At 39.7% G+C, this 22,518-nt stretch overlaps 1 protein-coding gene across 4 annotated transcripts in view; it reads right to left on the reverse strand.

Moving 5' to 3' along the window:
* Window positions 1–22,518, reverse strand: part of LOC121084670 — a 32,704-nt gene that overhangs the window by 1,468 nt on the left and 8,718 nt on the right. The window contains exons 5-16 of one of the 4 annotated variants that reach the window (XM_040586465.1): window positions 16,979–17,029; window positions 14,902–14,979; window positions 11,773–11,909; window positions 11,083–11,202; window positions 10,547–10,577; window positions 5,760–5,781; window positions 5,161–5,185; window positions 4,234–4,272; window positions 2,793–2,894; window positions 1,454–1,559; window positions 428–1,007; window positions 45–373 (exon numbers count right to left, since the gene is read on the reverse strand). In XM_040586465.1, coding sequence (XP_040442399.1) covers window positions 45–373; window positions 428–1,007; window positions 1,454–1,559; window positions 2,793–2,894; window positions 4,234–4,272; window positions 5,161–5,185; window positions 5,760–5,781; window positions 10,547–10,577; window positions 11,083–11,202; window positions 11,773–11,909; window positions 14,902–14,979; window positions 16,979–17,029 — 1,620 coding nt within the window. Of the gene's footprint in view, window positions 1–44; window positions 1,008–1,453; window positions 1,560–2,792; window positions 2,895–4,233; window positions 4,273–5,160; window positions 5,186–5,759; window positions 5,782–10,546; window positions 10,578–11,082; window positions 11,203–11,772; window positions 11,910–14,901; window positions 14,980–16,978; window positions 17,030–22,518 lie in introns of all 4 variants that reach the window. The other 3 variants (XM_040586462.1, XM_040586461.1, XM_040586464.1) reach the window with 3 other exon arrangements.

Consider the following 22,518-nt stretch of genomic DNA (forward strand, 5'->3'; position numbering starts at 1 on the left):
TGTTGATGTAACTCATTTTACATGAGAACTAATCACCATCTTACTTTGAAGTGCTGGATAACATGGAGCCAACTGTTTGAGCATCCTGGTCATTGTAGGTATATCATTTCCTTGTAGTGTATTCAAAATGTTGGGAGTAAGACCAACAGCATCTTCATCAAACATCTTATCTGAGCTTCTGAATTGCTGGTAATCTCTGTATGAACCACTGCCAGAAAATGAGTACCGATGCGAACTCCAATCAGTCTTGTAGCCTGACTTCTGATGCTCGAATCCTTGACACCTAGTCTCCTGGTTCCATCTACTCTCCTGGTTCCACCTAGAGTCCTCGTTCCACCTAGAGTCCTCGTTCCACCTAGAGTCCTCGTTCCACCTAGAGTCCTCGTTCCACCTAGAGTCCTCGTTCCACCTAGAGTCCTCGTTCCACCTGGTGCCACCTCTTCCCGAAATAGCAGAATTTGCAGAAGATGTACGAGTACTCACAGACTCATCATTCTCGTAAGAGGAATAGCTTTGCAAAGAATAGTTTGTGGAATATCTTCCAAATGAAGGATATGAGGCAGAAGAATTGGGATAAGGTAATCCTTCATCACTTACACTCCTTGCTTTTGTACATGCTTGTCGGTTCCTCCATTTTGTACTTTTCTTGCCATATGAGATTCTGTTATCAGGGATCTTACTTCCTCGCACATCACTGGACATATATTCTGCTGGGTACTCACTCACTGGACTGACCTCATAGGAAGAGGGCCCACCAGCTGAATTGCTGCCAGAAGCAGATCGGCTGAACTGTCTCAGCCATTCACTGATACCACTGGCAGGACTTCCAGTCTGACAAGCAAAAGAGTCCCTGAGTGCAGACATCATTGCAAAATCATTAGATCTCAGATGATAGGAAGATGGTCCATCATCTGTTTGGTAACTGTATGAGTTAGCAGGAGCAAAAGAAGCATCTGCAGAACACTCTTCATAATGAGACAAAATACCTTGATTCCAATTAGAATTTCCTGAATAAATAAATAAATGAATACAGGGCACTACATGTTAGCAAAATATTAAAATATCAACTGAAAACACAACTATTTAGAGGTTTTATCAAGTGTTCTTTTCCTGTTCTTTTCCCATTTCCTGCGTTTATGTCCTACCTGAGTCCAGCACCATTTTACCCAAAAATCCTGATGTTAAATAGGTTAGGAGAGGTTACCACTTGGATTTCCAATCACCTTTACTGCTGTAATACCATTTAGAGAGAAAGAAGTGTTCTTAGACAGTGAAGGTTGAAGTCATTAACGCATCAGAAAAGGATATTCTGAACTGACAGACAGCAGAGAAAGACATGCAGTACTCTAGCAAAGAAGCACTATGGCTGGCTTTCGTAATTTTTGGTAATTTTTTGCAATCTGTTCAGTGTTTAGAGAAGACTTAAACTAGCAGAGCAAAATATCTAAATTACCTTTGGATTTTCCATATGGCTTATAGTGTTTTGGGATGCTTTTCTTTCCTGGAAATTCATCTTGAGATATTGACATCAGTGGCCTCAGACTGTTAGTATAATTAACCTGGGTAAAGCAAAAGGTCAGAATGTCTGTTTTTAAACTCAGACCTTGAGCATTTAAAAAAAAATAGCAAGCTGCCCATGGAAAGTTAGCAGAGTACAACTCTAGGTGACAGCAAACTCTGTATGAATGACGTGTTGTTCTGTTGTTCACAATTACCACATTAAACCACAATTTTCAAAACTATTGTTTGGAAGAGGTATGTGTCTTAGAGTAGGATGAGGTGTCTGGGGAAGACAACATCACCTGTTTCAAATTTCTTCACTTTATTGCCCCATATCCCTCAACATCACCTGGCTACAAAATAAAACTGGAACATATGCAAATCCTGTCTCTAGCTGGGGAATGCAGAATGGAAGGCTCAGCTACTGCCTGAGATCAATCTATGGCAATGATTTTTAACTAGCTCACAAGAACTGTATTATATTCAAATACATGAAGTTTTTTAAAGTGTATCTCTCAAAAAACTGGTGGTTGTGACATCTGCACAAAGACAGTTACTATAGCTCAGCTGACATGGAATATATTACTAATGCCTAAAAAAAAAAAAAAGTATGAAATATCAAGTCTTAAAAATCAGACTGAAGAACACACGCTGAATTTTGTGAACCACTAGCTGCCAGAGGTGATGAGTCATTTTTGTGCAGATTCTGGTCCTTCTTCAGACCCTTTTTTCTACAGGTATACAATTTTTATGCAAAGAAGCTATGGAGGTGTGTAAGGACCAACAGAAAGACAGGAACATCTTGCCTACCTTAGTTTTAACAGATTAAAGCTCTCAACTAGGAGCAGAGCTACAAGTCACCAGGAAAGACAGACTTATCCACATGCCCACAAAAGGATGAAGTGACACATTTGGGCAGCATATAAAGCCTGATTAACCTTAGAGGAAAAGCTATGAAGCAAGGGATGAACTGCAAAGGAAAGATGACAACCAGACAGACATCATGAAGCAAAATGGTGCCCAAACCAGGGGGAGAATGTATGCAAAAGAAAACCAAAACAGACAGAAGATGATGGAAAACTGACAGAAATGTGCCATGTAATTAATGTATTTGGTACTTAGAAATTGTAAAAAAAAAAAAAAAAAAGAATATATATATATATATCTATTTAAGTGGGGGTTTCTGACCTATGCCTGAACTGTTACACTTCATCAGAGTGTTAACACAATGAGCTCCACCACTACTTTTCTCCCAATGGTAAAACAGCTCTGGTCAAGGTTAAGTTACTTACTGCTGCTTTCTTTTCACAAAAGGCCTTCAAAGCTTCTGTGAGTTCCTGCGTAATATGAACAACAAGTGTTGCTTCTGAGTCTGAGGTGATGTGAAAAGTCTCCTGTTGAAAACCATTGTTAGAATTGGTCATTAGGAAGGCAAAGGGTCATATAATGAACAGATCAAAGTTATACTTTGATTTAGCTATAACCAAGCTTATACTATTAGCTGATACATAAGACATATATAATATACATATATCACACACATATGTATGAAAAAATAAAATTGTGAACATAATTATGGCCTGATAAAGGGTAAATATAAACCTCAATGCCGGTGCCACTCCCCTACTGTCAATCATGAACATTTTCTTGAGGGTGAAGAAGGGCACAAGTCTTAAATTTATGTTGTCTGTGTAGAAAATTGAATTAGAAGTAAGCTTCAGCACCATCGGATGCCTTTGATTCAAAAAGATGAGTCTCCATTATAATTTTCCTATGTGTAACTTTGGGAATAAGAGATACCAAAAGATACTGATATAATTCTATAAAGCACAGATCAATTTTGGCTATCTGTCTTTTTAATGTCTAAAGAGACTGATTAGGAAGTATATAAAGTGATTGCAGTAAATTAAAAGAACATGGGCAGTCTGACGTAAGGAATAACTGTGATTCCTGTATATAAAGATCAATTAACTGTCTACCAAGTACTTCTGGTAGTTTACTGATTATCCCCAGACTTGCTTTCTCTCTCCCTCTTCCTAAAGTCACAAGTAACCACAGCTTAAAAGAAATGAAGCACACATCTCGAAACATTCTACTTGTGATTTCAGTGTATAAGCACAATTCGGACTCAAATGAAATTCTGTAATTACCTTAGGTGCAGAACATGACTTTCTTTCAGTAACATAGTGAATATAAACGGTCAGGTATTTTCACAGCATAAACCCAAAAGGCAGAGAGGCTTACTATGCCACTGCTAACAGCAACTGAACTGATAAAGATTTCCCCACTCCACACCAGCCGTTGTGCTCTAGTGTCACCCGGTTTTGCTTGGCTGTCCGGTTCTGTGGCAGCAGGACTAGCCACAGCATCACAGGCAGCAAGACTGGACTGGCTCCTCTCATTCAGCATTATCAACCAGCCCATTAGATACAGTCAGACAACAGCACCTGAGCAACATCCTAACACTGCTCATCAGAGTGGTTCCTCTGCAAAGGGAAGAACGATCCAGAGAACAGGTAGAGAGCTCACATTTAAGCCAGCAAGTTGTTCTCAGCTAACATTCTGCTACAGCTGCACTAGCTTTTCAAAGAGCAGAGTCCATTAAAATAGAACTTGGAAATTAAAGTTGTGGTCAAATGAGTTTGATCAGTAATCAAAGGCTGCTTCACAATATTCATTGCATCATACCGGTGAAATTGCATCCCTCTTACCACAATTATCTTACATACATACCAAGAACTCTAGAGCTTTCTGTTTCCGAACTGGATCATTCTGTGTGATTGTAGAATGGGGAAGAAAAATTAAAAGACTGAATATTACGGTATTTGTCACATCACATTGTACAAAACAAGACCTTTTAATCTTTTATCCAACAAAAGTGAACACAAAGAAAAGAAAGCAATTTTTGGTCGCAGCCATAAACAGGTAACATTAGAGCCTCAATAGCAATTAGGTAGCAGCTACTACAAAAGTAACTGCATTACTTCCAGTATCAAGAGGAACACATTTCACGTCTACACTACATACCTACAATAGCTATCCTCACTCAGGCCCAACCTCACGTTTAAAAAAAAGTCAAGTGCCCAGCTGCATCTAGCATAGCACCTGAACAGCCTGAGGCCTAAAAGAGCAAGACATCACCACAGAATACATCAGATTACAAAACAACATCCGCCACTAAGATAAAAAGGAGGCCGCTCTCAGTGTTTGTGCCCAGTGCTATTCAGGACAGACACTGAGAGATCAGTTTGAGTTTCACCTCTGAGTTAGCAAACAGGATTACAAATCTTTAGATTTATCTGAAGTTTCAAACCAAACCTTCAGTATAGAATACCTCAGATCTGAAGAGGGGCAAAACAGAGAAGTGGAGACTACAGCACAGGTTGGGAGACCTGGCCTGCAGACACTGGATCTGAGACTCTTCAGTGTCTTTGAACAGGAATTATGAGAGCTAAGGTGGTATTTCCCCTCTGTATCCATTTCCCCTCTGCTGTGATGAACACAAAACTCTGGTCATTAGGTCAATTATTTTGCTTCTGCAATATTAATAAAATAGCAGATGAAGCCAAAAGAGCAGAAGTTTTTTTCAGCAAAATTAAAAGAAAGCATAAGGAAACTGCTACAGCATAAGACACTTGCAGAATTACTACCTCTACATACCTCATGCTTATAATCATCTTCCCACCTTAGAAAGAAAATGACAATATTAAAATACATTCTAAAGATTACTAAAAAGTGAGGTTTACTCATAGCAACTAGACTAAAATAATTTCAATTTCCAAATCTCTATCACTTACCAATACAGGATATCTTTTTCTATGGTATATTTAAAATACCATTGTTTCTTAAATGTTCTCAAAGAGATCAGTAGTACTGATGATCTCCTTTACAGATCAGCTAAAGAAGATGACCAAAGTAATGGGGGTTTTATCCTCCTGTATGAACAGCGGTGCCTTTTATACAATTTACTCAGCCAATGGCATCCTAAATTAAAGTGGTAACAGCTTAAAATTTGAATTGCAATTTCTCCATGTATATCAGACTGCTATCTAACTGCGTAACCAGTATAGTATTTCCTCAGCCGTAGCTACTATTTCCTTACAGACCAAAAGGAACAATTTAGACAAAGTACAGTGGAAAGAAAATACTTTCCCTATACATTATGATGTTTGTTACAGAAAAGTAAATCTATTTATTAAGTAAAGAGATCTAAAAAAAAAAAATCTCTTCTGATTCCCCTGTGGGGTTAGTACTCTCACCTTGCTTTCTTCTTTGATGAGGCTAGAAAAGTAAAAAGAATTATTAGCAACTTCACAGGGTTTCCACCGTATTGCTGCAACAGAAGCATCACACAAACAGAACAGTTACAGGCCCTGAAGTGGCTGCAGCTTCTTTAAAGGGCAGGATTTAGCAGCCCAAACCTAGGCACATGCCATTTTAGCAACCACCAGGCATCCTTGATGAAAGGTCTATGGGAGGCTTGTGCCCTAACCAATTCGCAGGGTACCCTACAGCATCCATGTTCAGGCAGGTGAATCCCACACAAGCAAGAAGTCAGTACGGATTGAGCTAAGGTGGGCATGCCTCCTGTGTGCAAAAAGTGAAAAGGTTTGTTTGGGTTTTTTTCTGTGAACATACCAGTGAACCTCAAAAGCTGCACATGTAATAGTTCAGTCTCCAAAAAGAAGTTATGGGGATTAGAACATCATCTCGCTTGCCAGTATAACGCATAAGCATGAGCAGGGAGGGAAGGCTCAAGTACCACAAGGCAGCTGAAGACAGTAGCTATGCTTCAAAGAATCGGCTGCTGCATGGTACATAACTTACTATCTCTTGACTTAAGCATTTACCAGCACAGGTGTTCCACTCTAAGCAACAGGACAAGTAATAATACTCAGGATAAATGACATCTTTGCCCCTACAATATGGGGCGGAAAGACTTGTGTTACTGTTTTAACCACCCAGTGCTGAACACATGCTGATGAGTTGCAACAAGACGCTGCACTGTAAGTCCCAAAGTTTTCCAAATGTCAAGAAAAAAAAGGACTGCTACCATTTCACAGAAGATATCCAACCATGAAAGATAAGAACCATGAAAATGTAGGATAGGAGGGACCTCTGCAGGCAGAATCACAGAATCATAAAAAAGTTTACGTTGGAAGGGACCTCTGGAGGTCATCTAGGGCAGCCTGGGAGGTAAAAGTACCACAGAGGTGGTAAGTACCAGAAACCAAACAATTTAATATAAGATGAGGACACTGGTAATTAGAATAATTTTCCTTGAATTACCCAATTTGTGCCATCTTTCCAGTAAGCCTCCAAAATCCTCCCTGTTTGAAAAGAAGATAGGTGGAGACAAGGGGTACTACTCAGCGGCTGAAAACTTCACCCTACTCAAGCTAGTGACTGAAGTTCTGCTCACTCTGACAAAGTTCACCAAAATTTCTCATAGACACAGGACACAATATTCCAGAAGCAACTTAATGAGTCTTTAACAGAAAGAAACAAGCATTTCCCTAATCTGCTGGCTACACGTCCACTAATGTAGTTCAGTACGGTGTTAGCCTTCATGACATCAAGCGCATTCAGCATGTTCATACTGTTGTATATCAAAGCCTGCAGGCTCGTATTATCGGCTCCCTAGCCCAACAGCATCCAGCCTGTGTCCAGCCGGGTGCTGCTCCACCCCAGGTGTAAGATTTCACATGTAGCTTTGCTGCACTTCACGCTTCTGACAGCCCATTTCATCAGCTTGTGGAGATCCCTCTAAATGGCAGTCTTGCTCTACCACATACCAGGCGTTCCCTCAATTTGACAGAAATGTCAGATTTGACAGTGGTGTATTCTATCCCATTTTCCAAGTCATGAATGAACATGATAAACAGTGCTGTCCCCAGCAGAAACCACTGAGGAATGCCACTAGTGGCTGACCAACACACTTAAAATCACCGACAACTATTCTTTGAGCCTAACAGTTCAGCCAGCGTTCATCCACCCTATAGACCAGGGGTCCTCAAACTACGGCCCCCCAGGGTCCTCATTCCGGCCCCCGGTATTTACAGACCCCCCCGCCGGGGGTTGGGGGGGGAACCAAGCAGCCGCAGATGGCTGCCTGCCACTGCATCCGTGCGCCGGCCCCCTGGTTAAACAGTTTGAGGACCCCTGATCTAGACCTAGCCAAACTGAGGAGATGAGGTATAACATAGGAGACTGTGCTGAAAGATTTGCTAAAGCTAAAATGACATCTGTCCTTCTTCCCCTGTCCACAGAGCCAGCTTATGTCACTGCAAAATGCAATCAGGCTGGTCAAACCCAATTTGTCCTTGGTAAATCCACTGGCTAGTCCCAGTCACCTTTCTTGACCTTCACATGCCAGTAAATGCCACAAGGACTTGCTCCATAATTTTTTATAAGTCTGGGACAGGCTGTAGCCATTACTTTCAAAGATAAACACATTTGGGTTTTTTTTTCAGGTATCCAAGGAACTACTCTGGTCACCATGACCTTTCAAAGACTTCTGAAGGAGAAGACAGCTCCCTCAATACCAGAAGCATCCCTTTTTGTCTTATGGCCTTGCACGTGCTCAATTTGATCTTCCTTGAACTAACCCTTCTCTCCAGTGGGTAATGCCATTCTCTCCTAAGCTTTATAACTACACACAAATATCTGAGACCAGACCGCCTCAGTAAAAACTAAGGCAAAGAAAGCTAGAAGCGTTTCAGCCTCTTCCAGGTCCTTCATCACCAGGCTACTTGCTCAGCAGTGGGCCCACACCTTCTTTTGCTGCTGTCATACCTGCAGAAGCCTTCCTGTTATCCTTCATAGTCCTTTCACCTTCAGACAAGCTTTGCCTTCTTAATTTCACCCCAAATATATCTGCAGTTCTTATGCATCTGCAGTTGTTATACACCTCTTCTTGGCATCTTGCCTCTCCTGTTCTCTGTGCACCTTTTTAGCACCTAAGTTCAGCCAGGAGCTCCCCGCTCAAACAGAGTAGCCACTTGCTATGCTTGCCTGTTATTTCTGGACAGCAAAATGGATCGTTTCTGCTCTTTGAGGTTTTCCTTGAAGACTGATTAACTCTTTTGGGCTTCTTTTCCTTTCAAAGCAACCTCTCAAGGGATCCTGACTACTAGTTTTCTGAAGAAGCTGAGGTCTGTTCTCCTGAAGCCCAAAGTCATTGGTCTGATATGTAACTTCCTCATTCCCCAAAGGGTTTTAATCTGTATCATCTCATGATGACTCCAATTGCGGCTCCCGTTGACCATCACATTCCTGACTCTTCTTCTTCTTTGTAAAACACCTCCTCTTGTTGACTCATCTGGCACCTGCATGAAGAACTACCCTCGACTCACTTTTGGATTATTTGCAACTTGCCATGCTGCTTTTCCAGCAAAAGTCAGTACCCCCAAGATAACTGGGACCTGCAGGTGGGAGATTTCTTCCCATTATATAAAGACAGCCTTGCTACAGACTGCCTGTCTGAGAGGGGCAGACATCTACCATGATGTCATTCTTTTTAGCCTTCCCCCTAGTCCTGACCCATAAGATCTCAACAACCACCAGCCATGGCTCTATATAGAAAAGGTACTCCTGCATCCAGCACAACTTCTACTGTCATCTTCTGTTGTCTTTCATAAGGAGCCTATATCCACCCAATAAGGCGTTCCAGTCATACAAGCTGTTGCATAACATCTCTGCAATTCTGATGAAATCAGAATTCTGTGGCCACACAGTAACTTCCAGTTCCACCATCAAGTTCAACCTCCCACTTGAAGCAGGACTACTATCAACATAAGATTCTAGTTTTGTATAGCCAGAAAACCTCTTGAAAACCTCCAAGGATGAAGTGTTCGTTACCTGTTCCAGTGTTGTAGTTTTCCCTCTAGGAAAGAAGTTCCCCCCCTCCCCTAAGTTCAGCCTCTCAAGTTGCCATCTGTAGCTGCCACCTCTTGTTACACTGCTGCAATTACCAAAATTTTGGCTTTGTCATCTTTGTAGCAGCCTACAGATGCTTGAAGGGCAGTTATAAGAACACCCCTTACCCTCCTCTTTCCCATTCTAAACAAGCCTTACTCCCTCTAACCCTCATGCTGGGTACAGGCGCTTGACCCCTGAGAATCTTCATAATCCTCTGCTGGATCCTCTCCAATTTCTCCATCTTCCCCTTGATATCTGAGACTGTCTCCCAGTTCTACAGAAGTCAGTAAGCATTGCTGTCAATTTACTCTGAACTGAGCTAAATTACTGGGTCACTTTCCCTCTCCTTCACAAGAGAGACTAACAGAGCTCAGAAAGGGTCTCTGCCACCTTGTTTTGCAGACCAACATTAAAAGGCACAGCCCACAGAAGCCACTAATAATCAATCCAAAAAAAAAAATGCACTGCTATGGTAGGCACCTACAGCACCATTCATACTGACAAACTGTTGATCTATGCAACTTTCACCCATTTCAATCAAACCTACCTTCCCTCTTACACTAGTACTAGAATCAAAAGGTAGCAAGTAGATATTTCTTCAGGTTGGCACCGTTAAGCATCAACAGCACATCTACAGTAATGAAGAACATAAACATATTGTATAGGGGAAGATGGTGTTTTTCTGTTTGAGGGTTTGTTTTCCATTGCTTGTTCCAATGGACTTGCTAAAAAACTGTAAGTTCCACTTTCACCAGTGATTCAGCATGTACAGCTTTTCATGACTGAAATGAGGTGAAGGCTTTACCAACTTATTCAGAGAAACCCACCAAATACCATTTTTCCATACTTTTTCACTTTCCTTGATTAGCAAATTACTGTAGTTATCTTAAATACTTAAGAACCAAGTAGTCAAATAAATGTCTAAGAAACACTGCAAGTTTGGCAATTCCCTTCTTCCCTCATTTCAAAACCACAAAAACTGGGGAAATCTCTGAAAACATTTTGTGCTATTACAACTTGAACATTTTATATCAGTCAAACCCTTTGAGTTCAACTACTAATTCAAATCGGGCCAAATGGCAATTTTGTATCATATCTATTATAGTCAAGTAATTCATAAACTTACGTGAGGTACTCAGTCTTACGTAACCTTCAATCTAGGAACAGAAATAGATTCACATTAGATTTTCCAATTAAAATTTCATAACAACAGTTAGAAATGGAACCAGTACTTTTATTTATCCCATCATAGTGTAGTCCATAATTTTATAGATACATCATCTTGTAAATATAAATGAAATTTGGGAGAAAATCTGTTTACATTTGAGAAAATTTAAGTTGCAAAAATCAAAAATCATTGAAGTAAAGCAGTAAAATTTCTGAATGACTGAATTCAGATTGGACATCTTATCTAAAAAAAATTAACATCTTGAAAATAAACAACTTTGGTTTTCCAGATGAATTTCAATACTACTGTTCTTCTCCCCAGACTTTTTAGGGCAACTTTAAGTGAAGCCTTAGTTCAATTTAATACTACACTTCCTAGAAACACACAGAAATTTCACAAGCTTTGTTAGCAGTATTTTTAAAATTTACTAGGTCAAACATAAATGCACAGATAAAAGACACATTACTGGATACTTCAGATTTACTTCCAATTACCTTATACATTTTTAATCCTTCCGCCTTCTCTAGCTCTCCTGCTATCCGTCTGAGAAATGAGACTTTGCATTCTTTTACATCTGTTGTCTTTCTCTTCATTTTATCTGGAAATTCTTTAGACTGTTGACAAACACAGCTTGAATTGGTCAATATTAAAATTCATCACAATATTAAAAAAACTGACATATTTCACCTTTTGGACAAGCTTCCAAAAGACCAGTAAACATAATTTTGAACATTGTTAGCTCGTTTTTTCTCTGTAACACAACTAATTAAATTTTAATGTCAAAGTTGCTTAAGTGGTCTTCAAACCAAAAACTGGATATTATGCAAAGCTTGCTACCAAAAGGTATTATGCTCTGTACCATATCCAACACCACTATGGGCATGCTGAGGAGTAAGAAAGACCACAGTGTTCTAGGAACCTGATCCTGGAAGCAATCAAAACACTTAGGAACAGACTTGAGCAGATACAGACACACATCTCTGGACTGCACTTCCTCAACAGCTCACAGCTTCATAGCTGTTCATGTTGATGTGACCCCCAGAGTCAACCATAAAAGTATTAGCGATTTGCCACATAGGGGTTTAAACTTCAAACTTCATGTAAGTATTTATAGAAATAAAAAAAAAGGGGGAGGGGGGTATATCATAGAGAAAGTGTGATCAAAACGCATCAAAATTACTCACAATGTATGCTCTTCTGTGTTTATATCCACTAAGATGTTCTATCATAGGTGCCATCTCTGTATTAAACCCACACAGCTTGCACTCATAATGTGGCTCTTTTCTTCCTTCAAATCTGATTTCAACCACATGTTCTAAACCTGTAAAAGCAAGAATTACAAATATCTGTGGTTTAGTACAGACTACTATAAAAAAATGTGTTCTCTTCAATGTTGCTCATGAAAAGCCAGAATGAATAAATAAAAGTATTCCATTTTCAGAATTTCAATGCATCTTCAGGATCACTTCGGCAGTTCTTTGGACTTATTATCCACATCAGTTAAATTTATCTCTTTACAATGCTTTATTCTGAAAGGAGAAATGGTGTCTCTGGCAGATCTGCAAGCCCACCAAAATAAAACATTTCCAAGAAACGGACATTTGGACATTTCCAAGAAACTAAGAAAGAGCGTACCATTCAATACAAAGTCATGTAAGAGAATTCATAGGGAAGTGCATATAAGTAAGAGAATGAGAATAGGAAATGCCTTGCAAATAAACTGCATGTAAACTATTTGGTCAAACATACTTTGGATAGTGTCTGCGTAGCACAAAGCACATGTAAGACAATAATCCCTTCACAAAATCGATTCCTTCATAATCTAAAACTCTTCTATAAACTTTTAAGAATTATTGGAGGGAAAATGGGAATTTTCTTCCTTTTTTCTTAGAAATGACTGAAAGACTACGCCTTAGAAGTATTGAGAAATCTCTTAAGTTTGAGACTTACACCTTGCATGAGAAGTTTTACTCTGAAGAGCTTAAATGTAACAACTTTAGAAGCAGCTTAAAACAAATAGGAAAAACCAGCAGCTGTTCCCCATTATCATAATTTCCAATACTGTGTTATTTGTGATGATGGGTTGACCCCAGCTAGCAGCCAAACACCACATAGCTGCTTGCTCGCTCACATACACACCCCTCAGCAGGAAGAGCAAAAATGGGAAAACTCATGGGCTTATAAACAGTTTAACAGATGATGGAAAGAGAGAAAAAAAACCCCAAACATGCAAAACCCAGTCCCTCACCTCCCCACAAGCAGACCTATACCCAGTCAGTCTCTGAACAGCTACCTTGGAAGCTTACTCCCTCCCCACCACCATCACCTTTTTTATTTCTTTACCCCAGCTGCGACAGCCGAGCATTGACATTATGCAGTACAGAATGCCCTTTTGGCCAGTCTGAGTCAACTGTCCCGGCTGCATCCTCCCCAAGTCTCTTGCCCACCCCAAGCCTACTCAAGAGGTGAGGGGTGATGACCCAGAGGGAAAAAAAAGAGTCTTGAGGCTGTGCAGTGCTTAGCAGCAGCCAAAAAACCAGGGTGTTACCAACACTGTTTTAGTCACAAATCCAAAATACACAGGCTGCTATGAAGAAATCCAACTCCATCTCAGACCCACTAGAGTATTGTACTTCTAAATCTTAGTTCTGAAAATAAACTATAACCAGATGAACTGAGTATACACAAAAGCAACACTTTGCTAGTCACCTTTTTCTATTAAAAATGCTTATAATAATAAACTGCTATGCTTTTTAATATTAATACTGTATGTAGAGTGACAGCAAGATAATTCACTAAGAGAAATTCTCTGCTCTCCATAATAGGAAACATGCTACTTAGCTCTTCATCAGGGAACGGATTTCTCCAGGTCACCAGCACATACTCGGAACACTAAGGCTGCCAACAAACATCCTTGCTCATCCTCTCCTAAGGGCTGCCTGCTCCAGTTCAGAAAGACGAAAACCTTAAAATCATCTCACTACTTTTAGCATTCCCAAAGATAGTGAGGAAATGTATCTCACTGAACCGAAATGCCTGCACATCCCACCAAATGGAAAACCAAAAAGAATCCCCAAATGACAAGTCAGCAGCGGTGTGAAGTCTAGTTGGAGGCCAGTAGGTAGTGGTGTACCCCACGCATCAACACTGGGTCTAGTCATGTTCAACATCTCCATTAATGATCAGATGATGGAGCACAGCATACTCTCAGCAAGTCTGCTGATGACACTAAACAGGGCAAGATGGCTGACACACCAACCGCCTGCGCTGCCATCCAGAAGGACCCCAACAAGCTGGTGGGCTGGGCTGACAGGAACTTCAGGCAGTTCAGCCTGAGGAAGTGCAAATTCCTGTCCCTGGGGAGAAGCACGCCCAGGTACCAGTACATGATGGGGGCTGACCAGCTGGAAAGCAGATTGGCAGGAAAGGACCTGAGGGGACACCAAGCTGAAGATGAGCCAGAAATGTGCCCTTGTGGCCAAAAAGGCTAATGGGATTGTGGGCTGCACAAGGAGGAGTGTTACCAGCAGGCTGAAGGAGATGATCCACCCTCTGCACTCAGCACCAGCAGGGCCATGCCTGTAGTGCTGTGTCGACTTCTGGGCTTTCCAGCACAAGAGACACGGACATATGAAAGGCCATGAAGATTATGAAGGTACTAGGGCATCTCTCCCATGTGGAAAGGCTGAGAGAGCTGGGACTATTTAGCCTAGAGAAGGCTCAGAGGAGATCTCATCAGCATGTATAAATAACCAAAGGGAAGGTGTAAAAAAGAGGGAGCCAGGCTCTTTTCAGTGGCGCCCAGCGACAGGACAAGAGGCAATGACCACAACCTGAAATACAGGAGATGCTGTCTGAACATCAGGAAACACCTTTGTGAGGATGACTGAGCACTGGCACAGGTTCCCCTGAGAAGTTGTGGTGTCTCCCACCTTGGAGATACTCAAAAGCCATCTGGACATGGTCCTGGGCAACCTGCCCTGGATGACCCTGCTTAAGCAGAGACTTAAGACCAGATGACCTCCAGAGATCCCTTCCAACCTCAAACATTCTGTGAAAAGCTTCTTTACTAAGATTGCTCCTTCATGAATGAACTGTGTTAACAATTAAGGTGTATAAAAGAAGTGGCCTTTACAGAAGTAAGTTAAATACACTAAACTTTAAAAGGTGTTAGAGATAAGATATATCCTATAAATTATTCAATACATTTACAGAAAATGAAACTGTACCTAAAATTTCACCTTCCATTTTAAAACAAAAGCCATCTGGTCACAAGTTCAAAGACATACCATTCAGAAAATAAAAAAACATACCAACTAGAGGTTCTTCTCTTTTGGGATCATTCATAAAATCCTTCAGACAGGTTATGTCCTTTGCGAGTCCTCTCTTCACTAAAGTAAAAAATATACACATGAAGAGATATTACACATTAAACAGTCTGCATATAATTTCTATGATCTTAAAGGAGTTTCTAGTGGAGACTTAAGGGTGGCAAAATTAATTTGCACTCTGAAATGCATAAGAAAAATGTGCAAGATTTCAGTCACTCACAAAAAGGTTCCAAGACTCTGTTTTCCATAACAATTTCACACACAAGGAATTAGTGTCTTCAAGAGGAGGACCAAATAAGCAACAGACCTTCTAACATGATCCAATTTACTGAGGAAAGATAACAAGTTCATACTCATAGCATGCTCCAGGCCCCATCAGTTCTCATTAAAAGAAAAAAAAAAAAAAAATAGCCAAGCCACCAATCTCTTCCTTCCCCTAAACCCCTGATACTTATATCGCATACTGAGACTGCTTGTGTGGAGCGTGAAGTTCAGGAATCACACTGCCTTCAGTCTAATAAAGAAAACATCATCTTCACTTATATAGCAAATGCTTCTTGTTGTCTGGGCGGACCAGAAGCTGCACAACCAGTTAGTATATTCCTGACCCTGAAGTAGCAGTATTTCCATCATGGCTGTATCCTGCTCCTCACTGAGCAGGTTTTATTAAGTTTTAATAGCTTGAGTTTTGCACTGCCTAAACCACTTTTGAAGTATTACTGGTCAACTTGGAGCACCTGCAGAGTTTCGCTAAATGTATGTGGAAAAGAATCTCAGAGGCATTAAGTATATTCAAGTGCTGGCCATTATAAAAAAGCACATTAGAGTGTTAAAACGCATATTTTTAATGTGAGAAAAAAAATGTGCAGAAACAGATCTTCCTAATTACATACAGCTGTATTTTAACAGACTGATGAATTTCTTCAGTGTCATAAATGCCACTCGTTTCTTCACACTGGGGCAAACAAGTAGAAATACCACAAGCACTGAACTGTTACTATATTCTTCCCCCTTCGGATGCCAGGTTATGGTTAAAAAAAAAATAACAATCATCCAAACAAAATTTCAGGATAGGGAATTCCATGCTTGTTTTTAATTATTCATTCCATTAGGAATATACTTGCGCTACCATAAAGTCAAACCCCACGGCTGCACACACACAAAAAAAAAAAAAATCACGAAGTTTCAGCATTAATTTATATAGAAAACCTCTTGCAATTTAATTGCGGTAAAAAATACCTCATGGGACACCTCCGGCCATGGGAACAGTGTGTCCCATTCCCACCAAAACTTCACAGTCTTGCCAAAAAATCTCTGTTATTTTTTGTCTGAGGTGACATGCAGCAGTAGCACAGTGTGAGAAGGTTGACCCATACAAGTCGGTGCAACGTAATTAATCTCCATGAACAGATTTTTTACCAACATTTAAGTGTATTATGCAGTTTTCATGCATTTGTGTGTCTGTGCAATAGCTCTCAGCGTGAGATGGCTGTTCCCGAGCTGACAGTGAAATGCATGTCGTCTTTTGGACTTAATATGGAAAGATCCACACAGAAAAAAGTTAAAAGTTCTCTACAAAGTAATGGCCATTTTCTTCTTGCTTCCTAATATTGCTAACTAAATATTCTTGTTTTAGTACCATCTTGAGAAGAACAACGCATACTGTCCTTGGCTTACACGTTTGTTTTGTCAAACTTTCACTGCATATGTATACACACACACGTCCTGCAAAATATTCTGTTGAAAACTTCACCAGCTATAAAAGACATTAGCTAAAATAATTGATATCAGATGTTATCTGATAATGAGGATGACAGAAACTATGTCTCAAGACTGAAAGTCTTTCTGTGAAAATACTTGTAACTTCATATTCTCCTACGATCTTTTCTTACATAAATTGACTAGAGCACAGAAGAAAAGCAACGGTTCAAATGTTTGGTAACTTGCATTACTTCTTCCTAAACCATAATCAACTACCTGCTTTGGTAATCATTAAAATAAAACCACTGTTTTCATAATTGCACCAACAAAGGGCATTAGCTCATTTATATTCAGCTACCTGGTCTCTGTGTTTCGTACTTCATCGGAGCTCGGACTGCAGCTGAAGGACCTAGGATAATAGTTTGACAGTCAGACTAGTTCTTCTCACTTTTATTAAGTGCCTTAGTAGATCATCCAAACAAGTCAGAGAACTGAACAATTATCTTCATTTTACAGTTTAATATAGGCTCGGTAATAGCACTATTCCATTGTGGTACACCTCCCTTTTGTAACTTTACTGCTTTAAGAAAAACTCTTCATTTCCACTCCCTTTCCCCACCAACACAATATACCAAATACATGGATGTCACAGAAGCATAAACTATTCAATTTTTATTTTAAGTGCTTTTCATACTACTTAGTTACTTTAATTAACTATTTTAACTATTCAGTATTGTTCATGACAGTCAATCTCTGCTACAGGTACCTAACAGAAAACTTCTGGTCTAAACACAGAGAGCCTTAACACAGTCCCAAATACAAATCTTAAAGTCATTAAACCACATCTTCTTTTACATAGGATTCTGTATATATTCTTATCACTCAGAGCTTTGGAGTGAATTTTGAGACATGTTTTTGTAGAGGTACTTCCACTTCCTTCCTTTGAAATTTCCTTCCCTTGCCCCCCTCTTCCCCCAAATCCATAGACACAGACACATCACAAGCATGCTTTAATGATGTTCTCAGAGGTTTCTTAAGTTTCAGAATTCAAGATTAAAACAAGATGACACACAGTACTCATTAAATGGAAAAAGTGAAAGCTTAAGTTAAACTATGTATTTGCCCACATAATTCCTATTTTTGAAGGCAAAAAGTTTTCCACAGTCATGGCAAATACATTTTTTACACATCAATGGTTTTCTCCTCTTTCTGCATAAGCCAGGCAGTTAAAAGACATGTATGAAAGCTGTAAATCAAATCAACATTGTAAACATTTTGCAAACAACTCTGCACCATTATCATAAGTGAGGAATATGAAAAAGCATCTCTCCACTGACTTCTCATAATGAATTATCCATCTTTTATCAGTAAAAAGCCTCAAAGTCTCTGGTAGCATGAACAAAAGAAGATCTCCAGGTACTCTGCAATTACAAAAATTACTTCATTCCAGAGCTGTTCAGGTAATGCCTGAAGCCCAGGTCATATTCCAGTATCTGGAGACTGACAACATGACCAAATACTAAATGACATGAATAGGTACCTGTGAAATAAGATTTTTAGTGCTTTATTTTCTGTTTACTTCTATGAACTAACCACATTTGCAGGGAACTGCACCAGAAGCAGTTCACAGTGCAGTCTGTCTTAACATGGTTGAGATTTACAAATATGAACAAGTTAAAAAGTCAAGTTGTAGCTGCTACTATTACCAAAGGTAGCAGTTTGGGGTTTGGAGATTTTTTGGTTTTTTAAAAAGGCATTTAGCAAATACTATCATTGCTGCCTGCAAGAGTTCAACAAAGCAATTACAATCTTGAAGACACTCTCATATTCAGCGACAGTCGGTTTCCAGGCTAACATTTAATTCACATTTACTAGCCACATGGCTTTGGAATTATATTAATAATGTAAGTTATATTTCCTAAGCATCTCAAAACCAAAATGCAACAGTATTTTCCCTTAAAGCACATCAGACTGACCAACGAGTTGAATATCAGCTGGAGTGCCAGGCTCAAAGGGCAATGATCAACAGCCCAGCCTCTTGGCGTTCAGTAAGCAGTACAGTACCCCAAAGACTGATTCCAGGGCCCACAATGATTAACATCATCATCAATAACAGAAATGAGGATGCATAGAACACCCTTGGCAAATACACAGACAAGATAATTTAGGGAATACAACCGATGTTGCAGCTTCAGTTGACCAGACCCTTGGGAACATTTAAGATCAAAGAAACCTTAAGAAACATGGTACGTGTAGAGTTCTGCAGCTGGAAATCCCATTCATGAGTACAGGCTGGGATTCGTCTGACTGAGCAGCTGCACTGTCAAAAAGAACCTCGGAGTTATGATGAATGCCAAGCTGAATACCAGCCAAAAGCATGTCTCCCATAAACTAGGCAAACTCTATCCTGAGATACCGCATAGGCGGCATACTTCCAAGTATCTTGTCCTCCACCGTTTGGGACTTGTAAGGCTATCTAGTTCATCCTTCTCCAGTTCAAGTGGGATGTGGAGAAACCAGAGACAGTCCAGCAGAAGGGCTACTAAGACAAACAACCCAGGGCAAATAATCTATGAGAACAAGTTTGGGAGCTGGACTTGTTTAGTTTGGTAACTTGGAGGCTAAGAGAAGACCTAATAGCATGGATACCTGTACAGCAGCTACAAAAATGAGTCAAAACCTTTGGAGACTGACAATAGCATAACAAGCAGCAGCCAGAAATAGTTGCTTAGGAAGCACAGATTAGATGTCCAGATAAAATTCCTCTTTAAGACAGAGGAGCAACCACCACTGTGATTAAACACAGGTAGCAGACACTCTGCCCTAGATGTTCATGGCTTCAGTAACCAAGTGATGCTCCAGCACTGGCAGCAGTCATGCTTCAGTCAGGAAGTTAGGAAATCACCTAATCAGTCTCAGGAAATCCCTTCCAACTAATAATGTTATTTAATAAGCAATATTTGTTTTCCAGGTACTAGTTATATAAAATAACTAAAAAAAAAAACCTTCTTAAAATTTCTGAATATTTCCCCATTATTCAATGCCACAGTTCTGAACATATTTCTTTGTTCTCCAACTTTTACATCGATACATGTATACGTAATGCACACACATGCATAACGATTGCCAGAAATAAAACAGCTGTTTCAAAATTGAAGGACAGTTTCCAACACTGTCAATTCAGTTACTCAGCAGCAACAAAGAGGTACCAGGCTGAGCATTGCTGATTCACTTTTGAATACAAGAGGAAGCGCACAAAGACTCTATATTCTTGGGAACTCCCCAAGAGAGGTAGTAAGGGAGCTGGAGTAGCGTTCAGTCTTCGCACTTCTACGATTATGGTTTCTGAAGCATTTTATTTTCCAGTCTGTGACTCAGAAGAGAACTTCCAGGTTTCTTTTCTTTGAAAACACAGTAGTTTTACACCCCAAAACCTTATGCATATTAATCAATGCTTGGCAGACACTGAGCACAGAGGGACATGTTAAATAAACTTAGCTTCTATCACAAAGCAGAAATGTTCATCAGGATACTGACAAGGTGGTCATTGGCGAACCCAAGGCAGAACACATAGCGTTTGTGCTTTCACTGAAGGAAGAACTTGTAGTCAGTGCTGTTAAATAAATGCAGCTTCTCTTCAGATCCGATTCCTCCCCTTGACACCGTGCCTCACAGAACGAAGAATGTAGATGCGGGTCGCCTCATACAGCAACTACACACCCACAGCACCCTTTATTACACTTTTAATTTGTATCATTGCAAAAGAAATCCTGCAAGCTAACTCTGCATCTTCCTGTAATGCAAGATAAATTCCACAGGCTGTGCAAAAAAATTCCATTAATCCAACTCTTTGTGTGTCAAATTAATTTCACCCATAAAGCTAGGCAGTCCAGAAATAGCTTTAACAGGGCCCATACTCTATACTATGCCTCCTGCCTAAACTGCCTCATTTTAGTAGTAAACCACTGGATTTTGCTATTGCCCAGGAAACATTTGCTTAACATTTATATTGGCATTCCCCCATCATTTAATTATTCTTGTTCAAAGCAAAGCTTTCCAAACTTCTGTCTGCTTTGGCCAAAAGGTCCCAGGAAAAAAAGAAAAGCAGCAATGTTCGATCTCCTCCCCTCCTTATCCCTGAACACATACGTGCATCTGTCTAAACTACAGCTGAAAGAAGCCTTCCATCTGTCCAATTATACCATTGTACAAAGAAATCACATGACTGAAATGTATATACATAACTGAGCTTTGATTTAACTCCCTTAGTAAAGTCTTAGAACTTCAGCATCTTCTCTTCCCACATCTTCAATTAAGTTCTCTCCTCTGAACTGCTGGAGAGCAGGCAAAAAGCCACTCCAGCTATCCAGTTCTGCCATTACCACAAAAATAACTTGTTAGTTGTGCTGCATGGAAACTTGCATGGTATCCAGATGTCTGTCTTACAGAAAACAGTACTATTCCAAACACAATCATCTAGAAACAGATGCATTTTCTGACTTAACTGACTTCAGAGCCAACAAGATTGTACAGTTAAACAGGTTACTCTTGCTCATCGCTTCTGGATTATGAACAGTTACTTCTGATGAGTTCAAAGAGGATACCGTACATGCCATGTCCCATTTGAAAACACTCAGAATCCAAATAATTTGTCTTTTCAAATTTTGGTTTAAAAATGTTAGCAGCATTGGTGGTGACAAAGGAACTTGCTTTAATTCTGCATCAAGGAAGAAACTGCAGATGCTGGGGTAAAACATTATGAATATGTCAAACCTCATCCTCTGAGTCCTGTTCTTTTTTAGACAGTGGGACAAAAGCTGAAGTGTACAAGTGACTTCCAAGAAAACTCATCCTTCAATTTGACAACATCCATACATTTTTGTTCCTGGCTCTTTGAACTCCAGCTCTGTGAACATGCTGCCACATTTCATTCTCACTGCAGTATCTGACAACGTGAACATGAGAACAAGACTGCAGATTCAGCAGCAACAACAGGAGCATCTCATTAATTTATATCCTGAAATAATCCTAGATTCATACTTTACATAGTGTACCTAATTTAAGAATATCCATACTTTCCATGCTCATTCACAAGACTTCACTGCTTAACTCCAAAAACGCAGTGTAATTCTGTTCATGCTTAGTACATATGTCTGCGAACTGTAGAAAAAAAGTCATCAGCTATTTAAAATGAAAAAACAAAGGCCAAGCAAATTCAGAATTTATTATTCTATCTCAGTGACCGAGTATAATGAATATCCTGAATCTGCTGACTCTTGAGGGAGAATTATTTGCATAATTGGTAATACGTCCACGGGAGAGTTTAGAGAAGTTCTGCATACATACTGGATATATAATTCTGCATTACAGTTCCCAAAATGAAATACGAATTGCCATCTTTGAAAAGTTACTCAGATGGAAAACTTTTCTACCTGTTACAAAATTTCAGCCTCTTTTGGACAAATAAACCCTAACAGTGGCTGGAAAATTGGCCTCCAATGTCTGGATCCTCAATGAAGCAGAATTTAATATGGATAAAGTAGAATAAAGGAGACTTCAACAATTTGAATAATAATTTCATATTAGAAGTAAAAGATGCTGGGTTCTTCAAAACACTGAGGCACAAAACTTTCTGGATTAAAGCATATCTTGCAATGCTTCTGATATGCAGTACCCTGTGATGCTGGGACTCCCTCAGAAGCTAGCTCTAACTTGTTCGGCAAAGTTTCACATCTAGATTCTTCACTTTAATAATCACATTGTAACCTATCTTTTCTCATTCTGTAAGATACATCACAGTTGAAAGATTCTAACCTATAAACACTGCATCTGTCATTGTCATAACGAGCAGTTCTTAACCCGAATTCTGCATGGAATACTGAGCTTGTAGCACATTAA

The sequence above is a fragment of the Falco naumanni genome, chromosome 3 (assembly GCF_017639655.2).
Source record: "Falco naumanni isolate bFalNau1 chromosome 3, bFalNau1.pat, whole genome shotgun sequence".
Taxonomy (NCBI): domain Eukaryota; kingdom Metazoa; phylum Chordata; class Aves; order Falconiformes; family Falconidae; genus Falco; species Falco naumanni.